Genomic DNA, 25,765 nt, shown 5'->3' on the forward strand with positions numbered 1-25,765 from the left:
TGAAAGCTGATGTGATGTGCCTCCTCCACAGAGTCATGCGCAATCCCAAACGCCCACAAACTTCGTTCTCACCACCTTTCCAAGTTCCTCATTAAACAGGAAAGAAGGAAAGACACGATGCTTTTAAGGCCCTGTTTGGCTTTAAGACCTGAGAACTGACTACCCACGAGTCAGAGTCTGGGGAAGGAAGCGCAAGTGCTGTGTGCGGGGGATGCGGGGAGAGGCTCACGCTTGGTATAAAGAGCCCACGACAGGAACTTGGGACTCTTGGAACCAAAATTTTGACATGGCCATTGTGAAGCTACGCGAACCTGTCCTCATTGTGGACACGTTTTAAGCTCCACAGACAGGCTGCAGGGAAGTCATTTCCAAGAACCTGCTACATTCCAGTTACCCTCTCAGGTCCTCAGCCTCCTCATCTGCTACATGGGGATAAAGTGCCTTTCAGGTTTCCCCACCTTGGGATTAATAGGCTGGCATCTGACCAGGTTTCAAGTAGGTGAGTCTGGAGGTTCTCAGAAGCCCTGTGAGAAGGTGGGATCACCTGGAGGGACGTTCAGCTGCCCTTTATCCTCTACCAAGTCTGGCTTGGGCTGGGCCCAGGTGGGTGCCTGCTACACACTGTCTCTGCAGACCCAAAGCTGGTGAAGGGTCAGGCCAGGGTCCCCTCAGACCTCAGCGTCTCCCTCGTTCCTCCTTGTGGCAGGAGGATGCCCCTCAGCCTCCTGGGGACATCAGACTGTCTTCCCTTTGCCGAATATGCAAACCACCTGACTCACGATTCCCGGCCTACCCGCTTGGTTGCTGGCAGAGCTCCCTGTGACAGGGGCCCTCTCGCCAGAAGTGCTTGGAGCCTCTGGAGATGGGTTATGATCCGTCCTGTCACCCAGTCCTTGCTCAGGACACGCTCTCAGCTGGAGGTCGGTGAGTTGCTTATAACCCATCTCTGCCCCTGAGGGCTTTCTCCTCCCACTGCTCCTGCCCTGCCCTCCCAGGAACCAGGGAGACCTGAATCAGGTCATTTCGCTTGTTACTCTGAACGCCAAAAACTGAACCACTGAAAACTTCAACAAGGGAAGTTAGAGCACTGAGCTGACTCGCTCGCTGCTCTTAGGAAGCCTGAGCTGCCCTTTGAGGGGGTATATAAAGGGGAAGGCACAAGTCTTCCCAGGAGCCTTCGGGAGACATCAGCTGGCCAACTGACAGCTGTTCATAATTTCCTTCTGGAAGGGAGGCGTCTTTTTTTTTTTTTTAAAGATTTATTTTATTTATACATACAATCTGAACTGGAGTGTAGGACAGTTTGAGGGGGAGGGGTGAGAGGATTCACCAGAGACAGAGTGGGGAGCAGAACAGGCGGTTCTACTGAAATACACTGCTAAGGGGAGCAGCGGGTAAGACAGGAGAGGTCAGCAGTGCCATGTGGGTAGCTCCCTGGCTGGGGATTGAACTGGAGAGCTTAATAGCACTGAGACCTTAACTCCTGCGCCACCAGGGAGGGCCCTGGGCGGTGCCTTTAATTGGTTCTAACAACTCCTAGATGGGGTCTATGAGGCACAAGTGTTGCTGATTACCCTCCATCCAACACGGCCTCACCTACTCTGGCACCGACTAGCTTACACACACCCAGTGATGGGGAAATCATCTCTATGGTTCCTTTCATTCTTTGGTAGCTCTGGCAGTGGTGCCCCTACATTTCAGGAGGAAAGCCATCCTGTAGCTTATATGCAAGGATCCATTCTCCATTTTTTTGCTCAGTCATGGGACAGCCCTTAGATTTGAGCTGGGAATTCAACGCCTCAAAAACCAAAGAGCCTAGTGTCTGCCTCGCTCTGAACCTCTCACCTACTTCATTTCAACCTCAGCCTCCTGCTCCAGGCCCTCCCACAGAGCAGGGCACCTTGTTCGCCCATCCACTTCTCTGCCTGCGATGCTGGTTCCTCCCATTCCCCACATCTTATGGCTGAGCCGCAGGGCCCAGTCCTTGAAAACTTCCCCGTCGGTTTCAGATCTCAGCTGTCTCGGGACTTCTTAAGACCATGGAAGCGCCAACAGTTCCCACGGTGTGTCTCTAGTCCAGACCTGCTTGTTTGACATCTTTACCTGGAAATCTAACAAGCGTCTCTAATTGAACTTGCCAAGTGGAGCAGCACCTCCAAACCTGCTCTTCCCGCAGCCCGCCCCACCTCAGTCCTTCCACGTTTTGTTCACTGCTGTATCCCTAGTGCTGGGGCAGTCTCTGGCATGTAGTAAGTGCTCAGTAAATACAGGGGCTGGATGGAAGAGTTTAAGGACATTCAGAAGTGAGATCTTTTGGCCATTGAAAAGGTTGAGGTGGAGGCAGGAAACCAAGGAAGTAGTCGGATGGCCAGATGCCAAGGACTGGGGTACCCAGGAATGGAGCCGAAGCACCAGCACGTAAAGGACACGCCCCTGAATCCCACCCCCCATCACCATCTCCCTTAGTCTGCTCTTTGTTCCAATGAGCCCAGGGCTGGGGCTGGGCATTACAGGGCACATTTGCCTCCCTCCTTCCCTCTCCTTCCCTCCAAGAGCCCCAGCTCCACTCAGTTAGGACAGAATGCTCATGGAACCCCTATGCTTCAAGCTGGGGGTGGGGCTCCTTGGGTGAGCCAGGGCATCGGGCTGAGCAGCCCCAGCTGAGCCCACTGGAGTCTGCACTGCCTCTGCGCACCCCCCCCCCCCGCCTGCCACCTTCCATTGGGTGCTGGTTTGCCTCAAGGTTCTTTTTTAGCTTCAGGGAGGCTTGCCCAGTGTGTGTGGGGCTGTGGGTCTCTAGCGGGCTGGCTTTTCCTGACTCAGGCCTCTTCCCCCACCCCCACCCCAATCACCAGGCCAGCTGTCACATTAGAGTTGGGATCTTTTGGACACTGGTGACTGGCAGGAAGGCAGCTGCTGAGCCTTCGGCGTGGCTCCTCCACTCACCTCACACAAGCTATTTCTTGCCTAGATGATGGCTGGGACTGGGCTCCCTTATCTGCCAAATTCCTCCCAAACCTCTTCTAGGATGCATCCCACGTAAGATTTGTGAAATTCAAGTCAAACGATGACTCAAAAAATCTTTCAAGGTCTCTCCATTGCTTTGGAGGTTAAAAACTAACATTACCTCCTCTAGCCCAGCACCTGAGGATGGAAGGCTTTGTGGCTGCCTGGAATCCCGAATATACCAGGCATCAGGCTGAGGGCCGCTGGTGAAACGAATTCCATCCTAAGTGAGAAGCAGCCAGGCGTGGGGGCGGCCCACTGGGCCACCCCGGGCAAGAGGGGCTCTCAATGGAAAGCACAAAGCACCAGGAGTCTCTTTCCAGAAAAAGATATCCTGGCAATTAAAACGTGCATGCAAGACAAGACACCGGTATGGGCTTTTATAATGTCCCCAGTATCTAAAGTGAGGCTGATGCCCGCCCTCCCTCCCAAGCCACCCGCCACCCCCGGGGCCGGCGCAGCTCTGCACAGAACAGGCAGAATTAACATGCCAGGAAAAGGAGGCAGATGCCGTTAACACAACCCAATCTCGTTTCGTGCCAGGAACAAAAACTGTGACCAGCCAGCCGCCTTGCATTCTGTAATCAGTACAATGAACACTGACCCTTGTTCCCCCCAAACATGTCAGGAAGGGCTGCGGAAAAAGATGTCCCTTTAATAAAACGTTATCAACATATATCGTACACAAACTACAATGTATCATAATTACTTTTTTTTTTCCTCTCTTAATTCAGAACCAGACTACAAGGTAAGAAAAAACACAGAAACAGCTACAATGTTCCCAATAATCCGCACGAGGTCTTTTTTCAGGCAGATGATATCTCACATAATATGATATACATGGATCAGAAAGGGAGGGGAGAAAACAAAGACCAGCTACAGGGGAGGAGGAGGGAGAGGGGTGTAAATGTACAAAGAATTCGGGTGTCTTCAGGGCAAGACACAAAGGTTTCCATGGGGGTGGTGAGGTGAGGGAGGCCACGTGTCACCCCTCCGGGGAGGGGAGCCTGGCTCCGCTGTCGCCTTGGTTGGTCGTTGGTCGGTTTTTGAAAATAAAAACAGGAGCGGAAACAGCACGTCTGTTTGGTTGTTGGTGTCCCCCCGCCCCGCCCACAGCCATTCCAAAGTCTCTCCGTCCAGTTCCAAGCCTATCCAGAGCGATCCTGGTCAGTCTCCCGTCTTGGAAAAAGGAATACAGGGAAAAAACAAAACAAAACAAAAGAAAACCCAGACTCCAGCCCCACACTGCCCATCTGCTTGGCGGCGACGCTGCGAGGACCACGGGGTGAGCACGCGGAGGTCAGTTTCCATGTCCCAGGTCACAGCCATCCTGTCGGGGCGGCCTCCCCCACTCGCTCCAGGCCCCCACCCAGCTGGCAGGATCCTCGCTGGGAAGACTGGGGTGGGGGCATGGGGGGGGCTGGAGCAGCGGGGAGAGGTCCAGAGAGAGGAGGCGGCAGTCCTGGGCACACAGCGCCTGCCACCGGGTCGGCCTCTCCTCCTCGGAGGACGCCTGAGCGCCGTCGGCTGGTCTGGGCCCTCCAACCACATAACCGGGGCGAGGTTTTTCTGGGGTCCAAGTTGTGCAGCTGCTGAGGCCACCTCGGCGGGAGAAACCAAGCAAACACAAAACAGGCTCCCGCCCTCCCCTCGCCCCTGCACACCCACCGACAATCCCGCGTGGAAGAGGGTGCCTTCGGCTTTTCTTTCCAAAAAAGGCCTTTTGAAGGAAACCACCGATTGTAAGCTGCCCCGTTTATTATTATTATTTTTAGATGGCTACAAAGACAGCGTGAGGCCTCACACCCAGACTGGCTCCCGGTGGAAGGGCTTGGGCGCGGGCAGGCAGCAGGCCTTGCTGGATGTGTTTTTGTCCTTTTTCCTTTTTTTTTTTTTTTTTTTTAAAGAAGAAAGCAAAGAGGTTGACTGGGTCGGGTGGGATGGGCTTGCTAGAAGCTTCCATTTTTAAAAATTTTTCCCCAAAAAAACCCCCCTGAAAACAAATAAAAAAAATCCCAACAACGGTAAAACCCCCAAACAAAAAAAAACAACAAAAAAAGTGTCATGTACATAAAAGGTCCTTCAGGGAAAGGGCAAGGGGTGGGATTTTTCTGGTCATTGATTTGAAATATATTTTTATTTTGAGTTTTGTCCTTCATGTTTTATGAAATAAAAAGTTCGGCCTTTTTATTGCATGAAACTAAAATTGGGAAAGATGGGGGAGTGGGGGGGAAGGTGGGGTGGAGGAGCGGGGAGATGCCCCTCCCCCAGCTCCTGGGTAATGACACCTCACTTCTTCTTGCATAATTTCTGGCATCTTCCCGCCTGCAATGCCGGCTCTCTCAGCGTCGTGGAGAAGAGGAGGGGTCACACACTCATCGTCATGCTTGGGGAATACTGGAGGGGAGAAGCAGAGAAGGGGGGCTGTGAGGGCGGGGGTCTGGCAGGGCCAGGAAGCGAGTCAGAAATCACCTCTACCTCTCTGCACCAGCGTCTGCCCCACAGGAGCTGACGTCCCCTCCCACACTCCCCTTCTCTCTCCCAGCCTCCCCTCTCTTCTTTCCAGCTGAAGCACCAGCAGTGCCTGCCCTGTGGGGGTACTGGGACCTGATGAGCCCCAGCACTCTCTCATAGTCCCCCTGGGGAGAGAGCTAGTCTGAGGTTCTCAGAAGCTGCCTAACAATGATGTTGCTTCATCAAAATACAGCTGTAAGCCCAGGATGGAGAAGTAGGTGGCCAGCCCCATGACACCAAGACCCCTGGAAATCACTGGTTCCACCCAGGACAGACAAAAATGGACCCCCCCTGGGATAATGACCCTGTGGGCCAGAGCCCAACCTCCTGTGTCCCAGCCCAGAGCTTTTCCAGCCATGTCAGCTTAATTAGCAGAGACCTATGCTGCAGGCAGAAAATTTGGAAAGAACCTTACAGAGCAGCTGGACTCGGGTGCTAGGGGAGGGGACAGTGGACAAGGAAGGTGAGGACTGCACTTAAGGTGGGAAAATGACCCTGGCAAAAGGCCCAAAACATGAAGGGCAGGCCTTGGCCAGGAGGCCGCTCTGCTCTCATTAAATAAACAGACCCCAGGGGATAGGACAAGGAAGGAGTCAGAGGGTGGGTGTCATACATTGTCATTCTGGAAAGAGTGGAGGAAGTTCCCTCCTAGCTCGCCATCGTCTCGAGGGGTGCCAGGAGGATTGCTAATGCCACTTATGTTGTTAGGAGAATTCTGCAAAGAGAGGAGAGAAGGTGAGTCCTCTGATCCCCAGCAACCTGCCCACTGGATGGGGAGAAGTGCCCTCAGGGGTGGGCACTGTCAGTGAGGAGACACTCACTTTTGGAAGTCCATCTATGTCACCTGACCCTGGAAGGAAAAAGAATCCAATTCAATTGCTTGCTTGCTTTTCTGTGGAGGGGCCTCCAAGCCCTTCCACGCAACATCCCATGTAATTTCTATGCAGAGGATTTTCTGCCTCGTCATATCTTTCTCTCAGGTTCACCCCTGAGCCCAGCCAAGGCCAGAGGTGTGTACCAGGCCTTACTAAGTTGAAAAGCAGGCTGCCTGGACAGGGACTGGCAGGGTCCAGCTCGACCAGGGAGCGGGCGCTGGCTTACCTAGTGATCCATTCATGTGGTGTGGCTCCATGCCACCCATGCCTCCCATTGGACCGTCCGAGCCTGGACCCATCGGGAACTGAGGGAGAAGCACAAGGTGTGAAGCTGAGGCCTTCTGCAACACCTCACGGGCTCCCACCCTGGGCTCCACAGAGGTTCAGGAGCTCCCATTCTGGAGGGGCTCCTCCCTCACATACACTCAGGTACTGGACACCAGAAGCTGGGACCTCCCCTTGAGCCAAGTTGCATTTCACTGGGGTGAGAAGAGGTGGGTTTACTCAGTGGAAGAAGAGGAAGCGGGATAGGGGTCCCTGGGGGCAGGAGGGGTTGTCTCCTTAGACAGAGTGGAGGGTGGTCATGACAACCCCCGCAGACCTAATGGAGCAGGCAGGTCAGAGGTCAAAGGTGGAATCTGCTCTACTCCCATCCTCAGCCCTGTCTGAACTCTATCAAATTCAACTCACAGTGGAAACAACCAAAGGGCAGAGGTCATAGCACATGACCACAAAGGGATGGCTGAGTCCAATCTGCAGAGTCATGGCCCTGTGATGCAGAGTGGATGCCATGTGGACAGTGATGGAGAGAGTAGAATGGAGATCGTTTGGCATCTGGCCTGTGCTGGGTGCTGAGGACCAGAGCCAAGTTGCACCTGGACCTCAGCCCAGAGGAGGAACTAACATGGTCATAGGCACCCCAGAGAAAGAGCTGCAGGCAAAAAGCATGGCTATAGTTTCAGAAAGAGGCACTGGAGTTCAGGGTGGAGAAATCAGAACAGGCTGCGTGGGAGAAGAGACAAAGCATCAAAATAACTGAGAGGTGGGGGCCAACCTGGTGGCTCAAGTGGTTAAGACGCAACCTATGAAGCAAACCGCAGCCACTACACAACATGAGTTCAATCTCCCGGCTGGCCAGGGAGCAACCCACAAGGCGCAGCAGACCTCTCCTGATTCGCCCGCTGCTTCCCTCAGCAGTGTGTTTCAGTCAATCTGCCTGCTTTGTTCCCCACTCTGTCTCTGGCGAGTCCTCTCACCATCCACACCTCTGGCCTGTACCCCAGTTCTTGTATGCATAAATAAATAAATCTTTAAAAAAAAAAAAAAACTGAGGGGTGGTAGTTAGAGAGAGACCATATAAGTCATTCCCCAGCAGCAGCCTGCAGAGCAGGAGGACTCCTGGAGGGTGCAACATGGAGTGGCTAGAGCAGAGACCAGTGTGACCAGATGGGCAGCTAGGGCATCAGCCACATCCCCATGCCCACACATCAAGGGTGCGGCAGTCTTGCCTCCCCAGTGGCCTCCAGGTTTGCTCACAGGCTTTGAGGTACATTTTACAACTTGGCAAATATTTCACACTCATTAACCCAAGTGAAATGAAGTGACCAACTTTTAGGAGGTCAGCCCAGGACACACCAGTTCAAAAAAACTCCAGACACGGTAACATAATAAACAATTATTCAGGTCATTACTCGAGCAGAAATATTATTAGCAAGTATTTTAAGTTATACATTCCCCATATCCCCTCTAGCCCCTACTACCCCCAGGTAACCATTAACTTATTTTCTATAGCTATGGATTTGCCTTTTCTGTACATTTCACGTAACCACTTAGCATATGATATGCGATCTTTCTTGGCTGGCTCCGTTCACATGACAGGTTTGGAAGGTTCATTTATGTTTTATCTTGAATCAGTACTTCATTCCTTATGATGGCCAAGTAATACTCCCTTGCATGGATATACCACATTTTATTTACCCATACATCAGTGGATGGAAAGGCTGGTCCCACTTTTGGGTTATTATGAACACTGCTACTATGAACACCATACAGTTATTGTGTGGACATGCTTTATTTCCCTTGGGCATAAACCTAGCACTGGAATTGCAGGATCATAGGTGTCACTTTGTTTAATCTTCTGAGAACTGCCAGACTGTCTGCCAAAGCAGGTGCATCATTTCACATTCCCACCAGCCAGTCCAAGGGTTCCGATATCTTTATTTCTTTGCAGAAACTGGTCATTATTTGCCTTCTTGATGACAGCCATCCAAGTGGGCATGAATATCCCCATGCAGTTCTGATTTGCATTTCCCTGGCAACTAATGATACTGGGCATCTTTTTATGTGCTCATTGCCTACCTGTACATCTTTGGAAAAATGACTATTCAGATTCTTGACCCATTTTTAAATTAGTTTTCTTTTTCTTATGAAGTTTTAAGAGTTTTTTATTTTGGATCTGAGTCTCTTATCAGAAAAATGTGATTTATAAATATTTTCTCCATGGATTTTTATTTTCATTGAAATGAAGCATAGCTTTAAATTTTGATGAAGTCCAAATCTATCTACTTTTTCCTTTTGCCACCTATACTTTTGATGTTATATCTAAGAAAACTTTGCTTAACCCAGGTCACAAAGATTTATTCCCATTTTCGTGTAAGTGTTTTTATAGTGTTAGCTCTGACACTTAGGTCTAAGGTCTACTTTCAGTTAAATTTTGTGTACTGGCACAAGAAAGCAGTGCCATTTCATTCATTGGCAAGTTCCATTTGTCCCTGCACCATTTTGTTTGTATTACTTCTAGTTACTGAAACATTATTATTTAAATGAAACAATAGTAGGACTAGTTAATAGGGCAATTAGTAGGAGGACCAGTTTAATAAATATGGGAGAAAAATGTATTATTTTTACAATGTTTCTGTCCTCTTAACTTTTTTAAAACTACTGAATATTTAAATTTCTGTGTAGTCTTTAAATATGAGTGAGATTTTTAAAAAGAAACCTAAATGGGATTCATTAAATAGACATTACCTATATTTATTTTTTTTAATGACATGTTTCCTTCTATTCCATAATACAACAGGATGTTTATGCTCTGCTCCCCCCACCCCTTTTTAAAACAAGATATAACCCACTCAAGTAAGATCATTTGGTTCAATCCGAGAAAGCCTATATTCTTTGTCTACCGATGAACAGCACACGCTGAGGCTGGTGTCTGGCTCGGACCAGGCTGGTTTGAACAGAAGTAACAAGAGTGAGAGCCCCTGAGAACAGTTAAATGTTCTCAGGTGTCTCCAACAGAGATACTGGGGACCTGTTTGCTTTCAGGGATGCAAAAGAAGCTTCCTTCCCGCTAACCTGTTCCCGAATCACCTGCAGTTCTTAGGACAGCCTTCTTTTCATGATGTTGTGGTAAAGTGAACAAGGAGTCAAACATAAAATTCACTTTGACTTGCTGCTCTGCTCTTCTCAAGCCCTGGTTTCAGTCTGACCTGCTATCAACAAACTGCCCTCCCCACAAGATGGCACATGTAAGGAACTTGGGCTTACACTTCCTTGAGTGGGATTTTGGACCTGAAGAAATCTGCTTCTAGTTCTTCAAAGACATGCATGTATAGGACGGTGCTGGCAGATCAGCTACTTGTCAGGCAGGTCCTTTGCATCTATAAACTCACTAGATGGGCTGTCCCTGTCTGAGATTGTCCATCATATCTGACCATTCCCAAGCACGCTGGATGCCATTATCAATTAAACTTCTCTTCCTCAGGGAAAGTGGTTTAAACACAGAGGTAATTTAAACTTGTGAGAGCCAAGATGGATTCCAAGTAAGTTATAGTTTTAATAATGAAAATGAAAAAGACCTGTTTAACTTGGCTGCCCTTACTGGTGACAGTTTTTGTGTTCTCAAGCAGTCTTATTTCCACACAAAAAAATAAAAAAAAAAAGTCATTCCTTGGGCTGAGGTTTTGTTACAACTTCCCCGTGACCCTCAGTGACTCAGGTGTAGTCTGCCCAACCCTTGCCTAGAATCCTTGGCGGTTTAAAGATCATTAAACAGTTATGGAGAAACAGCACACTCATTTCTATTTTACTGGAATTCCATCACCCCACTACCTAAATCCTTCTCATCTCCATGGATTTCCAAATATAGAAAGATGCCCCAGCAGGCTGCCATTTTAACATCTTTTCTATGGCCAGCCACAGTGATGGCCGTCGCGTCTGAGGCTTTTTTCTCCTTTTCTATAAAGTAAAAAAAACTCGGTGCTTCTGTATATGAGGAGGAAATTGATGCGTGACCCCAAACCTCCACGATGATAACACAAGCAAGCAAATCATATTGCTTTGTATTGGGGATAAAGAATGGGGGATATTTAGCAGGTAAAGTTATAAATGAAGTGAAATTTGCCAAATTAACTGTGTATTGTCTGCCAAATATACAGATAAACAAGCAAAGCCTAGTTTGCATTTGGACAAAAGAACAGCAATCTTGTATTCTGTCTTCTGTAATTTCATTAAAATCTTCCCAGAAATCTCTAGATGGACATTGAAAAAAAAGATGTCAGAAGTTGTATTGAGGGCCTCCCCAGTGGCACAGCGGTTGAACACTGGGTTGGGAAGCTGCTCTCAGCCTCTGCGGCACCAGTTCGCTCCCCAGCTGCTCCCCGGCCACCGGAGGAGGGTCCCACAAGGTGTGCAGACCTCTCCTGCCGCCCGCTGCTCCCCTCAGCAGTGTACTTCGGTCCTTCTGCCTGCTCTGCTCCCTGCTCTGGCTCTGGTGAATTCTCTCACCCTCCCGCGCTTCTGACTGTACCCAGTGCTTGCATCAATCAATCAATCAATCAATCAATCAAACAAACAAATAAATCTAAAAAAAAAAAAAAAAAGAAGTTGTGCCGAGTTTCTGAGGAGCACAAGAGCTGGGAGAAGGTAAAAAACCTAATTCCATTTGATCAGAGGTCCACTGAGGACTTGAATAAAGTCTTCTCAGAAACCAAATTAGACAAGACAAAAAATCCTCATAGGCTTTATGAGCTGATCAAGAATCACAAACTTGAGTCTGAGAGAAAGCTCTGATCCTTGCATTGTAAACTCTGGATATTAAAAACAATTATATGGTGGGAGAAAATTTCTTTCCAGAAATCAAGATAAGTGAAGCTCCAGTTTTCAGGTGAGTGTACCCAAGAGCCAGGAGACATATTTTCATTGCCATGACTTGTGGGAAGCCACCCAATCGCTGGTTAAGACCTGACAGAATGCCACAGTGTATAGGACGTGACCCCCCTTCTGTTGTCCCACAGGTCTTTTCATTGCTGCCCTCCAATCAGGAATCTCCTTGGTTCATGGAGCACTGGTGGGAATGACAGAGTGACAGGGTGCCCATGGGGGGCATGCCCAGGCTGACACAGCAGCCATGACTTTTGACAGAACACTGGCATCTCTTGGCGGATCAGAAAAACTTATGAGTGACTCCAAAGGCTTACATCCCTGCCCTCCTCTTCCATGCCTGCTTTGCTCATTCACCACCCCCCTCAACCTCCACCTATTGCCAACTTTACATAGTCATTGTTCAGCGCTCTTTTTTCTGGTGATGTCTGGGTCGTGTTGGCACTGCCGCTGTCACTGATTTCACTTTCAATATCTGAACTCCCAGAAAACATGGTCATAACACTCACAAGAAAAACAAAAGCTGACTACCTCCACATGAGGCCCAGAGGTGAGAAGACAGGCAGAGGTGGGCCCGGCAGCACTCCAACAGAGAGGCCCTGGAGTCTCATCCATGGAAGTCACGGGAAACGTGGACAGTGGAGGAGGGTAATCTGTGCTGTCTTCTGCCACTCAGTGTTCTCATTTCCTGCCTTTTGGGCCATTTTCTGCCTTTTCTGCCCAAAATTCTGCATCCATAGCCAAGAGCTAGGACTTTTTGTGTTCTAGAAGCCCTCTCCTGAGATATAGGACTTTTGGTGCTAAAACCCAGTGGGATGGTGGGAGGTGCTGGATGCCCAGAAGGAGAGTAAGATGGGTGGTAGAGCCGAGGCTGTGGCATGTGCGTCCCACTCCCTGAAGAAGGCCCCTCTCCCCACAGCCTGAAGGGCGCACTCAACACATTTAGTGTCTACCATTCAGCCCACAATCAGGGTAGAGCACATAAGGTGACTGAGATGTCACCCCAGAAACTGAGCCAACAAGACCAAAGAGAACATCCCAAAGACCATCTCCCCTCTCCTCAAACAGGCAGAGACAACTGTGGGGGCTCCAAGCCAACCGTCTGGATCTACAAGTCCACAAATGAGTGAGTGATCGCACAGCAGCCTCCCCTCCAGACCCTGAGCTCTGCAGGGTCGAGTCTCGTCCCCATCTGGAAGGGCTGTCTATGGAGGTGAGTCAGACAGGCCCTGTCCTCAGGGAGTGCGGCTGGAAAGAGGAGGCAGGCTGAGCCATCCCATCCCACGGGCTGGGACACATGAGAGTGGGCGAGAGATGGTGGAATTTGTTGCAACCTCACTGAGGCTGCAACTCTGAGAGGCAAAGGGGCTGAGAAGCGTGGGAGTCATAGACTCCCAGAGGCCCTGGAGGCACAGAGCGGGCAAGTCCAAGGGCAGAGTAGCCACTTGCTCCTGCTACAGACTCTAGTCTTAGCTTCACAGCCAGGAAACAGTGCATGTGGGTGAGGGGCTGCCTAGGGCGGCACAGCCAGAGGGCTGGGACCAGCCCAGACCTACCTGCGGTGGGTGCTTTCCCTCAGCAGCACCCCACTCTGCCCAGAGGGTAGAAATCACTCTACCCCCGACCCTCCCACACCCTGGCAGCTCTGAATTGGGAACGGAGTTGCCCAAGAGTTAATCACTTTTCTGATGGTTTATTTTATTCATCTTTGGTAACAAATGGCTGAAATCAATTAAACTTGCTTTCCCCTCAGCTGATGAAGTTAATTATGATTTGTTATGGTATCTGATATGTAAATTATTAGAAAGCAGACTTACGTTGGACCGGCTGCCTCCAGGCGGCACCGGATTAATCATTGTGTAGATGTTGTCACTGGAATTTGTTGAATCTGTAGAACAGTGGAAACCCATAAGTCGGGGTGATTAATTCATTTCTTAATTAAAACAAACTCGTGGCACTTGAACTCATTCTTTTGTATTTTATCACCTAAAATTTCCTCTAAGTACCACCATTTTCTGGTTAATTTGTATTTAATGAAGATTCACAAAGTTTTTAATCACAGAAAATTCAACTGTGAAAATCACTCAACCCTGAAACAAAGAATTTCAGGGTGTCTGGACAGCAGTGTGGACATGGCCAAGGGGTCTAAAGGTTTGAGTTCTCATCTCCCCACCCCAAACCAAACCTAGTCCCCAACATTGCCTGGGACAAGACACGGCCCGCCAGATTCCCACCAGTGCCCCTGCCCAGCAGTTTTAATCGAATTGAGGCAAAAGAAATGCCACAAATTACCCAGGAGCCATCCCGCCAAGCTGATGGGGCAGGAGGGAAAGGCAGGGATGGGGTTGGAGACGCATTAACATATGGAGTGGTTTAATGTGACCCAGTCTGAATGTAGGTCATGCAGCTCATAAAAATGCAGCAGCAGAAAGAGGGAGCCGGCGCGGGAGCAGGAATATCACGGTCGCTGTCAGCTCCACCCCTGCAGCTGAGCAGCTTCCCTGCCATGGGGAGCTGAGGAGGGGGCGGGAGAGAGGGACAACTCCGACTCCCCAATTAGCCAGCAAAGTCTTCTTAGGAAATCAGCTAACATGTTTATATCAGGAGCAGTCAGCACCATATTTCTTGGGCAGAAATCCAACTAGCTCTCACTTTTTATTTTTGGGGTGGGTAAGGATTGTATGTTGAATTCCCTCTAGCTGGCTTTTGCTATTCTTAGCTGAGAAACACAATTGTGATGCTGTATGTGTGCACAGGCCAACATGTATACCCACACACCCTTCACTGGATTAAAGAAAAAGGGAGATGGACCACCTACATAGAGGGCCAGAGGCCAGAGAGGTATGGAAACTTAGGAGGTACGAGGCCACAGATGCCAGAACCCAGTTCTGGCCCTGGGATGCCAGAACCCAGTCCCCATTTAAGTCATCTAGAAAAAGGCAGAATAAGGACAGTGGATGAAGAATGAGGGCCCTGGTTCGTGGATCTCCCTTCTCTGCCCTGTCCTTTAGCAGGAACTGAAGAGTGTGGCTAGGGCCACAGGGCAGGTTAGTGGCAGTTAGGCCTCCTGCCCCCTAAATCTCTGATGCCAAAATGGTTGGTGGGGGATGTGCTGCTTCAGAGGGAGCCTGTCTGTTAAGCTTTGGCTCTGCACCGGACCCTTCAGGACTCCCTACTCTCCTGAGAACATTGTCTCCCCAAAGCCGCTCACCTGCAGGACTAGGCATGATGGGTGTTCCAGGGGGGCCACCACCACCAGGAGGTCCCTGAAGATGAAATAAAAACAGACATCAGATACCAAAAGAGTTGACATGCGTGGGGAGAGGTCCCCAAGCTTCTGCCATGTTAGCACCAATGCTCACCCTTGGCCTGGCCGGCGTTCAGCTCCTGCTAAACCCGTGTGCACACAGAGCCTAGATGTTTAAAGCCTTGGAAACTAGACTTAAATTTCTCTCTTCTTATTTTTTTTAAACCAAGAGTATGTGTATATGCATACACAGGTCAATCAGTGAAACTGAAGGCCTGTGGTGGATGCCAACCAGCCCATTGCTCAGGCCCCCCCACTTAGGAAAACCAACTTCCAGTCTTGTTTGGGGACTTCTAGGCCACCAGAAGGTAGGAAAACCTAAATACTGACAGCAATTCTAGCTCTGCTGGGAGCCTGTGTTCAGAGTGTTGTGACAGGGACACACATTTGGTTTGAGATTCAATGTCCTAACACCGCCCGCACCCGCCTCCACCATACACAGACACACACACTCACCACATAGGTACCCGGCGATGAGGAGGAGTATGGAATCTAGAAACAAGACGTGGGGAGCCAGCTGTCAGTCACTTCCTCCGACAGGCAGCCCCCTTAGGGCTTCCAAATCCACTTGGGGACATAATCCCACTCTTGATGGGAAAGGCTGTAGGACCCACTGAATCACCTGATTAGCATCCCGAGAAGGCGGGGAGTGTGGGCCAAGTCCAGCTCCTACACTGAACTGACTGCGAGCACCAGGGCTGCTATTACCCACAGCGTGGCAGGGAGCTGTGGGGGAAGGGAAGTGAGAGCTTCCCCTGCTCATCTGGCCTTCCCCCTGGACTGTCTACACTGAGTCCCTGCCCCAGCAACTCTGAGGGCAGGAAGCCAGTCCTGCCGGGAAGTGGTGTGTGGCAGGAGCTTCCGTGCACACGGTACGCTCAGAGCCAGACTCTCAGCTCGCTCCTCGGAGTTCCTGTAGAGCAGCGGGCAGGGTGGGGGCCTCTGAGGGCCTCAGCTTGTTCACCACAGCTTCTCCTCGGAGGAGTACATGGAGTCCTGCTGCACTGCATCCCTCCTCCCCGTGACACCTTCAACCCGGGGACGGGAACCAGCCTGCCCCAGAATCCCCTCCTGCAAACACTACCCCACTGGACCTGTGTACTCACTGAGTTAGCACTGTTAGGATTGGGCCAGGGTCTGCCAGCTCCCGGGCCCCTGTGAGAGGGAGAGAGATGGGGACAATGAAAAAGGTGCTATGAGCTCCAAAGGGATGGCGCCAGCAGGGGCAGAACAAGAGGGCTGCCCTCCATAACAGGAATCCTTCATAAGGTGCTAGGGCTTCAGAGACCTGGTTCTGGGGTGGTAATGGCTCATGGAGAGACAGCTACGAACGCCTCTAAGTTACACTTAACGAGTAAAATACATAACATTCCTCTGCATGTGCATTTTCCTAGGAAGGAAACCCACAGATTCCCACAGGGCTCTTACTACTACAAAGGGGTTAAGAACCCCTGAGGCATTAGGATGGGTCAATTTTCCAGGGGTTCAGTATTGACCCTGCCCCTTAGAGCTGTGTGAGCCTGGACAAGTTAACTTCACCTCTCTGCGTCAGTTACCTCATCTATAAATAGGGGATAATAACAGTCAATTTAGGGTTATTATGAAGATCAGGTGAACTGATCCACGAAGCAAGCTTAGAGCTGTGCCAGGCATGCAGAAGCACGTCAGGGATGAGCTCTCATCCCCAGCAGCAACATCCCCGCTTTAGCGATGAAGAGACTGAGGTCCAGAGAGGCACCAGGTATTACTCAGATCACCAGGTCTCCAGGGGCACCATGGGAGGGTAGGGGGAGTCACAGGCTCTGGGCCGCGGCAGGGCCACGTTTGCCTTACATGTTAATCCCGGGCATGGCGGGGCCGAGGGAGTTGGGTGGTGGTCTCATGCCGCTGCCGTAATTCTGCAACGATAACCAAGGGTCAGTCTATGAGAAGGAGGGGAGCCGGAGAGAGGAGGAGGGAGGAAAGACAGACAGACAGAATATAAGTGAGAGGGTTAGTCTGTGAAAAGGATCTGATGAGAAAAAAACAATCTGTTAAAAAAGGTGTGTGTGGGGGGGTGGGAACCAAGTGACAGGACCACAATGACAAGCCAGCACAGAGGGACAGTCACAACTTTAAAACACATCTTCAGGGGCTTCCAGACGGTTCTCAAAAGCACATGGATGTCAAGCAAGCCACGCATATCTCTGGTGGGGATCGTGCCCTCAGGTCTTAGGTGGGTTAAGGGGAACAGTCTTGGTGACAGAACTGACTGGCCACCTCAAACTGAGGGGGCAGAGACCACTGCCCAGCTTGGGGCAGGGCTGGGCCTGGATGTGCAAGGGGAAGACACACTCCCCAAGGCTTATCCTATAGCTGTCCCCAAACCCAGCACAGACACCCCACTGTGCCCCAGGTCTAGGTGGTCCCCCCACCCTACCCCTGAACCAAGTCACCTAATCTAATCAGGCATCAGCATGTGGGGCCCTCCATAGGCATGGTGGAGAGGAGGTGGACTCTGTTCCTACTCTAGGGGGATTGCTACTCTATCTGAGAGCAGTCTAGAGAACTTGGAAACTCCTGTGAATCCTGACTCAGCTTAGCACAGCCCTCCGAGGCAGGGTGGGGTGGATCACAAGTGCCCTGCACCAACACCTCAGGCCTTTCACCTGGTTGTCTTCTGGCACAAACCAAACCAATGCTTTCCCTTTGCCCCCCCTTCCAGAGCTATTTTCTCTTTTTTTTTATTAATAATTTTTAAAAAGATTTATTTATTTATTTATTTATTTATTTATTTATTTATTTATTCATTCATTCATTCATACATACATACATACAAGCACTGGGTACAGACAGAAGTGCGGGAGGGTGAGAGAATTCACCAGAGCCAGAGCGGGGAGCAGAGCAGGCAGACTGACGAAATACACTGCTGAGGTGAGCAGCGGGTGCTGCAGGAGAGGTCTGCTGCACTATGTGGGACCCTCGCCGTCGGGCCGGGGATCGAACCGGCACTGCAGAGGCCCCAGAGCTATTTTCTTTGCAGGAATAAATGCCCTGCCTCCTTTCTGCACCTGGTAGGCTCCTATACATCCTCCAATACCCAGCTCAAACACCACCTCCTCTGTGAGGCCTTCCCTGTCTATCTTGGTCAGTTCATAATACTTTGTAATATCCCTCCCAAACGGCCTGCACCACTTAGGTTATGGTCATCGACACTGCTCCCACTGGACGCTAAATACCTTTTGAAGGTGGGGACTGTATCTTAAAGATCTTTGAATCTTCTTTTACTCTATGTTGCTGAAGGCACAGGCTGGGTGCTTAATCAATCAATGAAGGAGTGAAGAAGAAAATAGAATGAACGTGGCTATAGCTTAAGTTCTGCCCTTATAGGAGTATCTGAAAGAAGTAGGTTGGTGGGATTTCTGGTGGCAAAGAACAGCAAGCACCACCTGTTCTTTACCCAGAGTATGGTATGCTTTACAGGCACTCTGTGGTTTGGCCTTATAGCAATGCCACGAGGTTGGTATTACTCCTGTTTTATAGGATTGTAGACTGAGGGCCTAAGGGGAGGAAGATTTGCTCAAAGTCAAATGGCATAGCTGGGCTTCCCCTGGATCTGTGAGCCTCTGGAGACAACACGCTATGCCACACATCTGGTGAGAAGTGGATGGACAATGGGCCCCAGCAGGAGGCTCAAGAGCCAGAGCCAACAAACTCAGAGCTGACCCCAGGGTGATGGCCTCTCCATCTCAGGGCCCCCTCCTCTGCTTGGCCACCCACAGAGGGACTTGGAGTCTGTAATGAAGAATGCCCGACAGACAGGACTCTCAGGAGCACGACCAGGCTGGCTGGCCAAAAGCTTGGAGTTGAGGGCGGCAGCCAAAGAGAAACCCCCACAGTGAGCTCTCACAGAGCCTGAATCGCCCATTCCTGCTAGGGGCAGAGTCCCTGGGTCAGGAAGATGAATGCCTGCCCTTGAGCAAGCAGTGGCAGGCTCGTGGGACAGGCAGGGGCTAGGTGCAGTGCACAGACAGCTGCCAAGGGTGAGCAGAGCTGCAGACCTGAGGTTACAAATGGGAGAGTGAGTCGAGTGGGTCACTTACTGGTGACTCTGGGCAAACTACACAAATAATAATATTTACTCCATACCAGGCTGTGCTATGTACCTTCTATCACCTACACTTAACTAGCATGACAACCCGATTACTATCCCCACTTTAAGAATTAAAAAACAGGGGCCTCCCTGGTGGCACAAGGGGTTAAGTCTCAGCATTATGAAGCTATCAGCAGCCATTGCAGGACAGGTTCCATCCTTGGCCAGGGAGCTACCCACATGGCGCAGCAGACCTCTCCTGTCTCACCCGCTTGTCCCCTCAGCAGTGTATTTCAGTCAATCTGCCTGATCTGCTCCCCACTGTCTCTGGTGAATCCTCTCACCCTCCCTTACCTCTGACCTACACCCCCAGCTCTTGTATGCATACATAAATCTTTTTAAAAAATTAAAAAAACAGGTGCAGAAAAAGCAGTGATGACACAGCTGTGCTGAAGCTCCACCTCCCTCTGCTGTACTGCCTTGTCTGTAAAATGGGGACAATGAGGCCCCAACGTTACAGGGCCTTGTGAGGATCAAATGAAATGATGGCTTTCAAGTGCTGTCAGCCCTTGGAGGTGTGTGTTGATTTGGGATGTCAGCAGCAAAACAAACGCCAAAGCCCTTAATGCTGCCTTAAGCATCACAGAACCTCGGGTCTTAAAGAGCCCTTTCTAAGCCCCTTGTGCAGCACCTAAATCCCCTCTACAAATCTCAGTCTCACTTCCGCTGCTCCTCCAGCACAGGAAGCTCACCACCTCCTGGGCAGCCCACTTTTCCACTACTCAGCCTGGCCGAGGCTGCACCTACATCCTGCCGTCCATGGGGAGAGTAGCCTGTGCCAGGGGTCAAAGTGCATGTTGGCTGAGGGGCGGGTGTGGCCCAGGACCCTGCAGCTCCAAGATGGGTGTGAGAGGGAGGACAAGTCTGGACATGCAGCTCAGGGGAGCCTCCAGCACACCATCTGCTGGTCCTACCCTAGCCCGACTGAGGGAGGCTCCAAATAGTCCCACAGCCGCTTCCCTGGAGGGAGGGTGCCCGCCAACGCCTCTCTGCTACAGAGGCACACACCCGGGATGGTCGCTGAGGGTGGGCTGGAAGTCCAGAGGCCAGGGACTTCCCCAAGCCTGAAATATGTTTGGGTGAAAGTTGGGTTACAGCCAGCTTTGGTGGTAGCGGGGGAAGTGAGTTTCAAATGAGACATATCAGCCCTTTCCCGGAGGGCTGGAGGGCTGGGAAGCCTGGTTTCAGCGACCCAGCAGAAACGGTCCTCTCCTCTCCCAGTGCCAGCCTCTTCACCCTCATCTCCACACCCTGGCCAGAGGGGTCTGATCCATCGTTAGGGACAAGGAGGGGTCCCACTGCCAGAGACCCTGGGTCAGGCTCCCAGTCTCTCATTTTCAACTCTGCTCTGGGCAAGGGTCCTTGGGAATTTGGGGAGGCACCCAGCAGGGCTGGGTCTGCTGCTGCTTCCTGCCACTCCCCATCACAGTGCCCAGTTCTAGCTTCACCTCAGAAATAGGGCAAGAAATACCCCGTTTTTAAAATGGATCTATCCAAGACTTTAGGCTGCCAAGCAGTTTCCTACGCCCTCATCACATGGAAGCCTGGACACCTCTCCTGGGAGGGAAAGGTCCTGGCATGGCCCCACCCCTCTCCACCCAGTCCCGGCCACTCTCCCCAGGTTTACAGTCCTTCTATCTCTTTCCGTGGTTCAGCTCACAGAGGGGCCTGGACCGCCCTGGACTCCCAGGGATACAAGTTCTCCCGGGTGGCACAGGATCGTCCCTAGGGATTGTGGATCATCTTTCATCTGAACTTTCTCAGATGCAGACAAGCCAGGATGGTATCTGGGCTCAGGCTGTGCCAACTCCACCCCGACCCAAATTCCAGACACATGGTGGGGTCTGGGAGCCACGGTTCCTCTGATGGGGTCTGGTATTCTCTCCACAGGATCCTGGCCACAAGTTGCTGCAGAATTAGCCTCATTCTAAGTTCAACAACAGCCCAAAGGCCCCTGCCTGACACTAGCAGGCAGAGGCCATTTCAGAAAAACAGTAAAATCTGTCTGTGGCACTAAGGGCAGAGGGCAGGGTGATGCCGATCTGCTGAGTCCTTTATGACATTTGGGCTCAAAGGGTGCGATGTCACTTCTCTTGTTTGCGAAAGCTATGAAGTGGCCCTGAGAACACACTGTGCTTATTCTTTGTCCAGGATGTTCTGGAGTGGCCATTGGCTTAAGTTGTCTCACTCCCCATTCAATGACTGGACTGATAGCTTCCCATCTCTGCCCTGGTTATGTATGGTGCTGTGCATGCAGTGGAGCTTACTGCAGGCTTCCTGAAGGGGCTGGCTGCCCTTGCCAGCAGCTGGGGCATGCCAGAGGCAAGGCTCCGCCCCCAAGCCCAGGTCCTAATGGAAGTGGGAGCCAGCATCCGCAGGTGCCTCATGCTGAGGTTGGTATTTACAGCTGCTACTTCATCCAGCCCCACACAGCCAGTGAGGGCCTCACTCACCCACCCATTTTATAGATGAGGCACTGAAGGCCCAACAAGGCTGTGTCCTGGTCAGGGCTGTGTTTTCTAGCACCGAATTCTAAGCTCAATCTTCTATCCACTGGGAGCAGCCAGGGTAGGACTCTCAGGTGGCAGAAAGAAGGGCTGGGGGTGAAGGTGGGGAATCTGCCTTCTCTCCACCCTTAGCCTTGAGGCCTCAAACTTCCAGACTCTGTGGGTCCCACTCCCTGGCTGATCCCAGACGCTGTGATCTATCCCACACACAGCTGGGCCCAGGCCCAGACCCAGATTCAGTCTCACACAAGGGCAGAACTTTCTGTCTCCATGTAAGTTGTGTAAAATCCTGGGATGCTCTGGAAGAGGTAATGCTCTGGAATTTATATAGCACCCTATACAGAGGGGTACAGGAGATATGGGGAAAGCACTTCAGGATCTTCCTACTGGTAAAATAAAAAAATGGGAGAGACGATTTCAGAACTCCTAAGGTTGGCGGAAGTAGGGAAGGTCAGCTGGCCTCTCACCTGGGCTAGCATCTCTTCCCCTCTGGGCGTCTCTCTCAGGATCTATGGGAGAGGAAAGACCAAGAGAGCCACAGTGGGTGCATGAGGCTCTTTGGGACAGGATTCCAATCTTTAGGACCCTCACCTCTTTAAACTGCATCACAAGAGTAAGCCGGACTGCTAGTCACTGACAAGACATCTGTTAAGCCAGAAGGAAGTCCTAGATTTCTGGGATATTCTGCTCTCAGTCAGTCTGATAACATTCGCTCTCAGCTTCTAGAACCTCATACTACATGTTTAACAAACTGCGATTACCCCTTGCCACTAAAAATAAAAAGGAAACTAAAAGCAGTCACCAAACCCAACTACAATCCAGAATGTTGCTTCAAGTGCACATGCTGGAAAACAGAAATTGCTTGCTAAGAGGCGTCTGTACCAAGCATCACTCAGAGAACCTGAGCCTGCTTGAGCAGCCCTGCAGAGCAGACAGTGGTCTCCTGCCCATTTTACAGATGCAGCTGCTAAGCGGCTCAGAACCCAGAGGGGTTGACAAGCAGGGACTAAGCTTTCCTGCCTCGGATTCCATCTTCTTTTCTCCCCCAGGACAGAAGAAGTCCAAGGCCATCATAGATTTCTACCCCAAGGGTATCTGTCTAATGTCTGTCTAAAGCCAAGAGGCTCAGTAACGGGAAGGCTCTGCTTTCAGATCTGCAGCCTTTCCCACGGCTCTTCCACCCGGCGGCCTGCTGGCTCAAGGCGGCTGCATGACAGGAAGGGGCCACTCCAGCGGCTTAAAGGAGCTGGCAAAAACACCAGCTTTGAGGGATTTGATGAAGGGGGGAAAAAACCATCAACAAGAAAACTGCAGCTGCAACTGATGTGAACTTGCAGAATTCCTTTTAGGACTATGGGGCCAATGGAAGACAAGGGCCTCCCTAAAATCTTTCAACATCATGGATATTCCAGCACCAGTGAAAAGAAAGCAGTGTGCTAGGTGTGCTGTAAATATTATAAATTCTGGACAGAGTCCTTGGAGTCTCCAAAAAAGGGAGGTGTGTGTGTGTGAGCAGAGCGCTAGTACACCCATCAGGGAATTGAAACCCTGTGAGGAGCCCAGAGACTGAGTATCCACAAGCAAGGATGGAGGAGATAAGCCGACTTCAGAGCAGGGCAGGAAAGGAAGACCCCCCAAAAAAAATGCTCCTGTTCTCACTCCTCTCCCCTTATTCAGATCTATAGTTTCTTTTAGCTAGATTCCAGAGAATTCCCAAGAAGGAAGAATGCAGCAAACACTCTGCGCGGCTGCTTGCAGAAACAGATCCATTCTCAAATACTGGAGGAGTGGAAGCCAACCCTAAGAAGATTCTAGAACAAGAATGGCCTGTCAGACCCTAACCCAATGGTCCTGTGCAACCTGTACCTGTGGGCTAGAGAGCTGAGTCACAATGAATGACCGTGAACGGCAACTGTAAAGAGGGAGACAGGCACTGAATGTGGTTTCTTCCAGAACTTTCTAAATTGCCCTCTTTGGCAATGGAGCTCTCTAGTCAAAAGAAATCTTAAATACAGGCCTGGTATATGGAATTATCAAAGCTCTGGGTTGAAGTGGATGCCGGGGGCCCTGGATAGCCTAGTCTCCGCTTACCTGGGGTGGCAGTGCTGAGAACCATGGACAGAGAAGCAGCCTCCAGAGGACAGGTGGGGATACTGGGGTCCACCAAAGCCACAGTGACTTGACCACGGACAGGTAAATAGTGAGCTGCAGCCAGAGCAAGGCCTGTTGCTCATTTGTCCCACCTCTGGGTCACAACAAACCGTGACCCTGAGCCAGTTCAAGTCCATCCAATCAGGTGGGAGGCTTTAGGGTGTCTGGTGTGGGAGGACCCACAACACTACTCAGCCTTTCAGATTCCTAGGACCATGTGCCATTGAGTGCACCTGTCCCCTGGAGGGGTCTGCCACCTAGGGCTCTCCACACGCCCTGCTCCCTAAGCGCCTCCACCCTGCATGGGCCAGCCCACCTACAGCAGAGAGGACAGTCATGCCCTCTTCTCCCACCCCTGCGAGTTGAGCAACATGGAAAGACAGATAGACAATGGAAAGAGGAAAGGCGGCGGGTGCACACAATGACCAGGGAGATGGACTGATGGACAGATGGTTACCTGGGGGCCAGGACCCATGGGTCCCATGCCTCGGGGAGGGTTCATTCGCTGCATTGATCCTCCCATGTTGGGGTGCCCTGCATGAGAGAAGAAGTGAACTGTGAGGTGGCAGGAGACCAAGGCAGACAGTAGAGGGGGAGGGCCCCGCCCCTGCCCCCGCCCCGGGGCAGTCCTGCCCTGCCCTGCCCACCTTGTTGTCGTGTGGGGTCCATGGAATTGGGCAGCAGGGGCTGTGTTCCAGGAACTCCTCCCGGAGGCTGGAAAAGACATGAGACACTGAGACACGAGCTGAGTGGCTGCTCCCTGGAACTGGGCAAAGGGGGAGATGGGCCTCCCTTCCCCGGCTTCCCATCACACCATTTAGGACACCCAAAACCATTCTTGCTGCCTGTGGACTGGGGGAAGGTCCCCAAGGAGCAGCAGTCCACTTAGGCTGGTGTCAACTGTAGCATGGTGGGGCAGGGGTAGTAGGGAAGGGAGTGTAGCAGCGGTGGGAAGGGAAGGGTCGGTGGGAAAGGAACCATCTCCCTGCTCTGCGCACCTGTCAGAGCCTGGTCATTGTCTACACCACCTGCCACATGCCCGAGAAGCAGCATGCCCCTCCTCATCCCCTGAATCCCAGCCCTTGCAGTAGATGTCAAATTTTCCTTTGCCTCATGGAGACATAACTAAATCTCCATCTCCAAAACTGTGGGGAGCTACCCCCTCCCAAAAAAAAAATCCTGTCACTGTGGGGGGTCCTTTTAAATGGGAGCAGGGGAGGAAGCAGCCTTTGAGGTTTAGATGGGGCAAAGGAAGTCCAGAGGCCCAGCAGTCCTTAGTCACCTACTGGCAGGGCTAGGATGGACGCTCTCTGGCTTTTCCACTATGGAAAGCTACCTTCTGAGCCAGGGGTGAAGAGGGGCCTTCAGGAGAGGAGCCAGCAAGGTGCTGAAGGAAACCAGGTCCCCAAAGCCCAGTGCAAGTGGCAGATGCTGGTGCAGTTACTATCAAGAAAGGTGAGGGCAGGGTGCTGTGGATTTCCTAGTGAATGCTTGGCACGCCTGCTGTGAAAACCTATTAAAAGTGATTTACTTAGGGCTGAAGTTATTTCAGCTATAATCTGGAAAAAAATAAAAAGAACAGAATTGGAAGAAGAGGTTTGCTTCTAGAACCCCCTCGTGTCTTTGGACTAAACACAAGTGTTTGCTTTGAGAGCAGAGCCTTCAGGAAAGCTGGCTGGTGCCTTCCAATCTGCAGCTGCCAGTGCTCCGCAGAGGCCAGGCACCTGCCACAGAGGCCCCTACCCGCTGCTGCTGTGGGGATGCCTGATGGGTCTGATGGCGAACTCCACACTGGTTTTGGAGCAAGGTGGTGGGAAGCTGTCTTGCCTAATTTTGGGATGGGGTGTGTGTGTGTGTCTAGGTGGAGAGGTTAATGAGAGGATCACACAAGCTTGCAGAGGCCCTGTGCTCACCAAAAGGCCTTTGACACCTGAGGCTGTCACCTGCCTGAGGGTACTGAGTCTGTCCCTCCAGTCCTGGGTTTTAGCTGGCCCCATCACTTCCTTTCTCCCAGTTTTGCTTTGCTCCCCAAGTCCCAAACACTTGAATCACTTGCCTGGTTTGTATCTGTCCACTAAGGGGCTTCGAGTTTTCCCTAGAGCCTGGTTATGGG

General features: G+C 51.2%; 1 protein-coding gene across 2 annotated transcripts in view; it reads right to left on the reverse strand.

The window, feature by feature from the left end:
* Window positions 1-4,910: 4,910 nt before the first annotated feature.
* Window positions 4,911-25,765, reverse strand: part of SSBP3 (single stranded DNA binding protein 3) — a 152,938-nt gene continuing 132,083 nt past the window's right edge. For both annotated transcript variants that reach the window (XM_037501084.2, XM_037501083.2), the window contains 11 exons: window positions 24,300-24,366; window positions 24,110-24,186; window positions 16,696-16,760; window positions 15,969-16,017; window positions 15,319-15,354; window positions 14,767-14,821; window positions 13,373-13,443; window positions 6,622-6,700; window positions 6,342-6,370; window positions 6,134-6,235; window positions 4,911-5,403 (listed from right to left, as the gene is read on the reverse strand). In XM_037501084.2, coding sequence (XP_037356981.2) covers window positions 5,374-5,403; window positions 6,134-6,235; window positions 6,342-6,370; window positions 6,622-6,700; window positions 13,373-13,443; window positions 14,767-14,821; window positions 15,319-15,354; window positions 15,969-16,017; window positions 16,696-16,760; window positions 24,110-24,186; window positions 24,300-24,366 — 660 coding nt within the window. In that variant the 3' untranslated portion in view covers window positions 4,911-5,373. The remainder of the gene's footprint in view (window positions 5,404-6,133; window positions 6,236-6,341; window positions 6,371-6,621; window positions 6,701-13,372; window positions 13,444-14,766; window positions 14,822-15,318; window positions 15,355-15,968; window positions 16,018-16,695; window positions 16,761-24,109; window positions 24,187-24,299; window positions 24,367-25,765) is intronic.

Source organism: Talpa occidentalis, unplaced genomic scaffold (genome assembly GCF_014898055.3).
Source record: "Talpa occidentalis isolate TD23 unplaced genomic scaffold, MPIMG_talOcc4v2.1 talOcc4.9, whole genome shotgun sequence".
In the NCBI taxonomy this organism is placed as follows: Eukaryota; Metazoa; Chordata; class Mammalia; order Eulipotyphla; family Talpidae; genus Talpa; species Talpa occidentalis.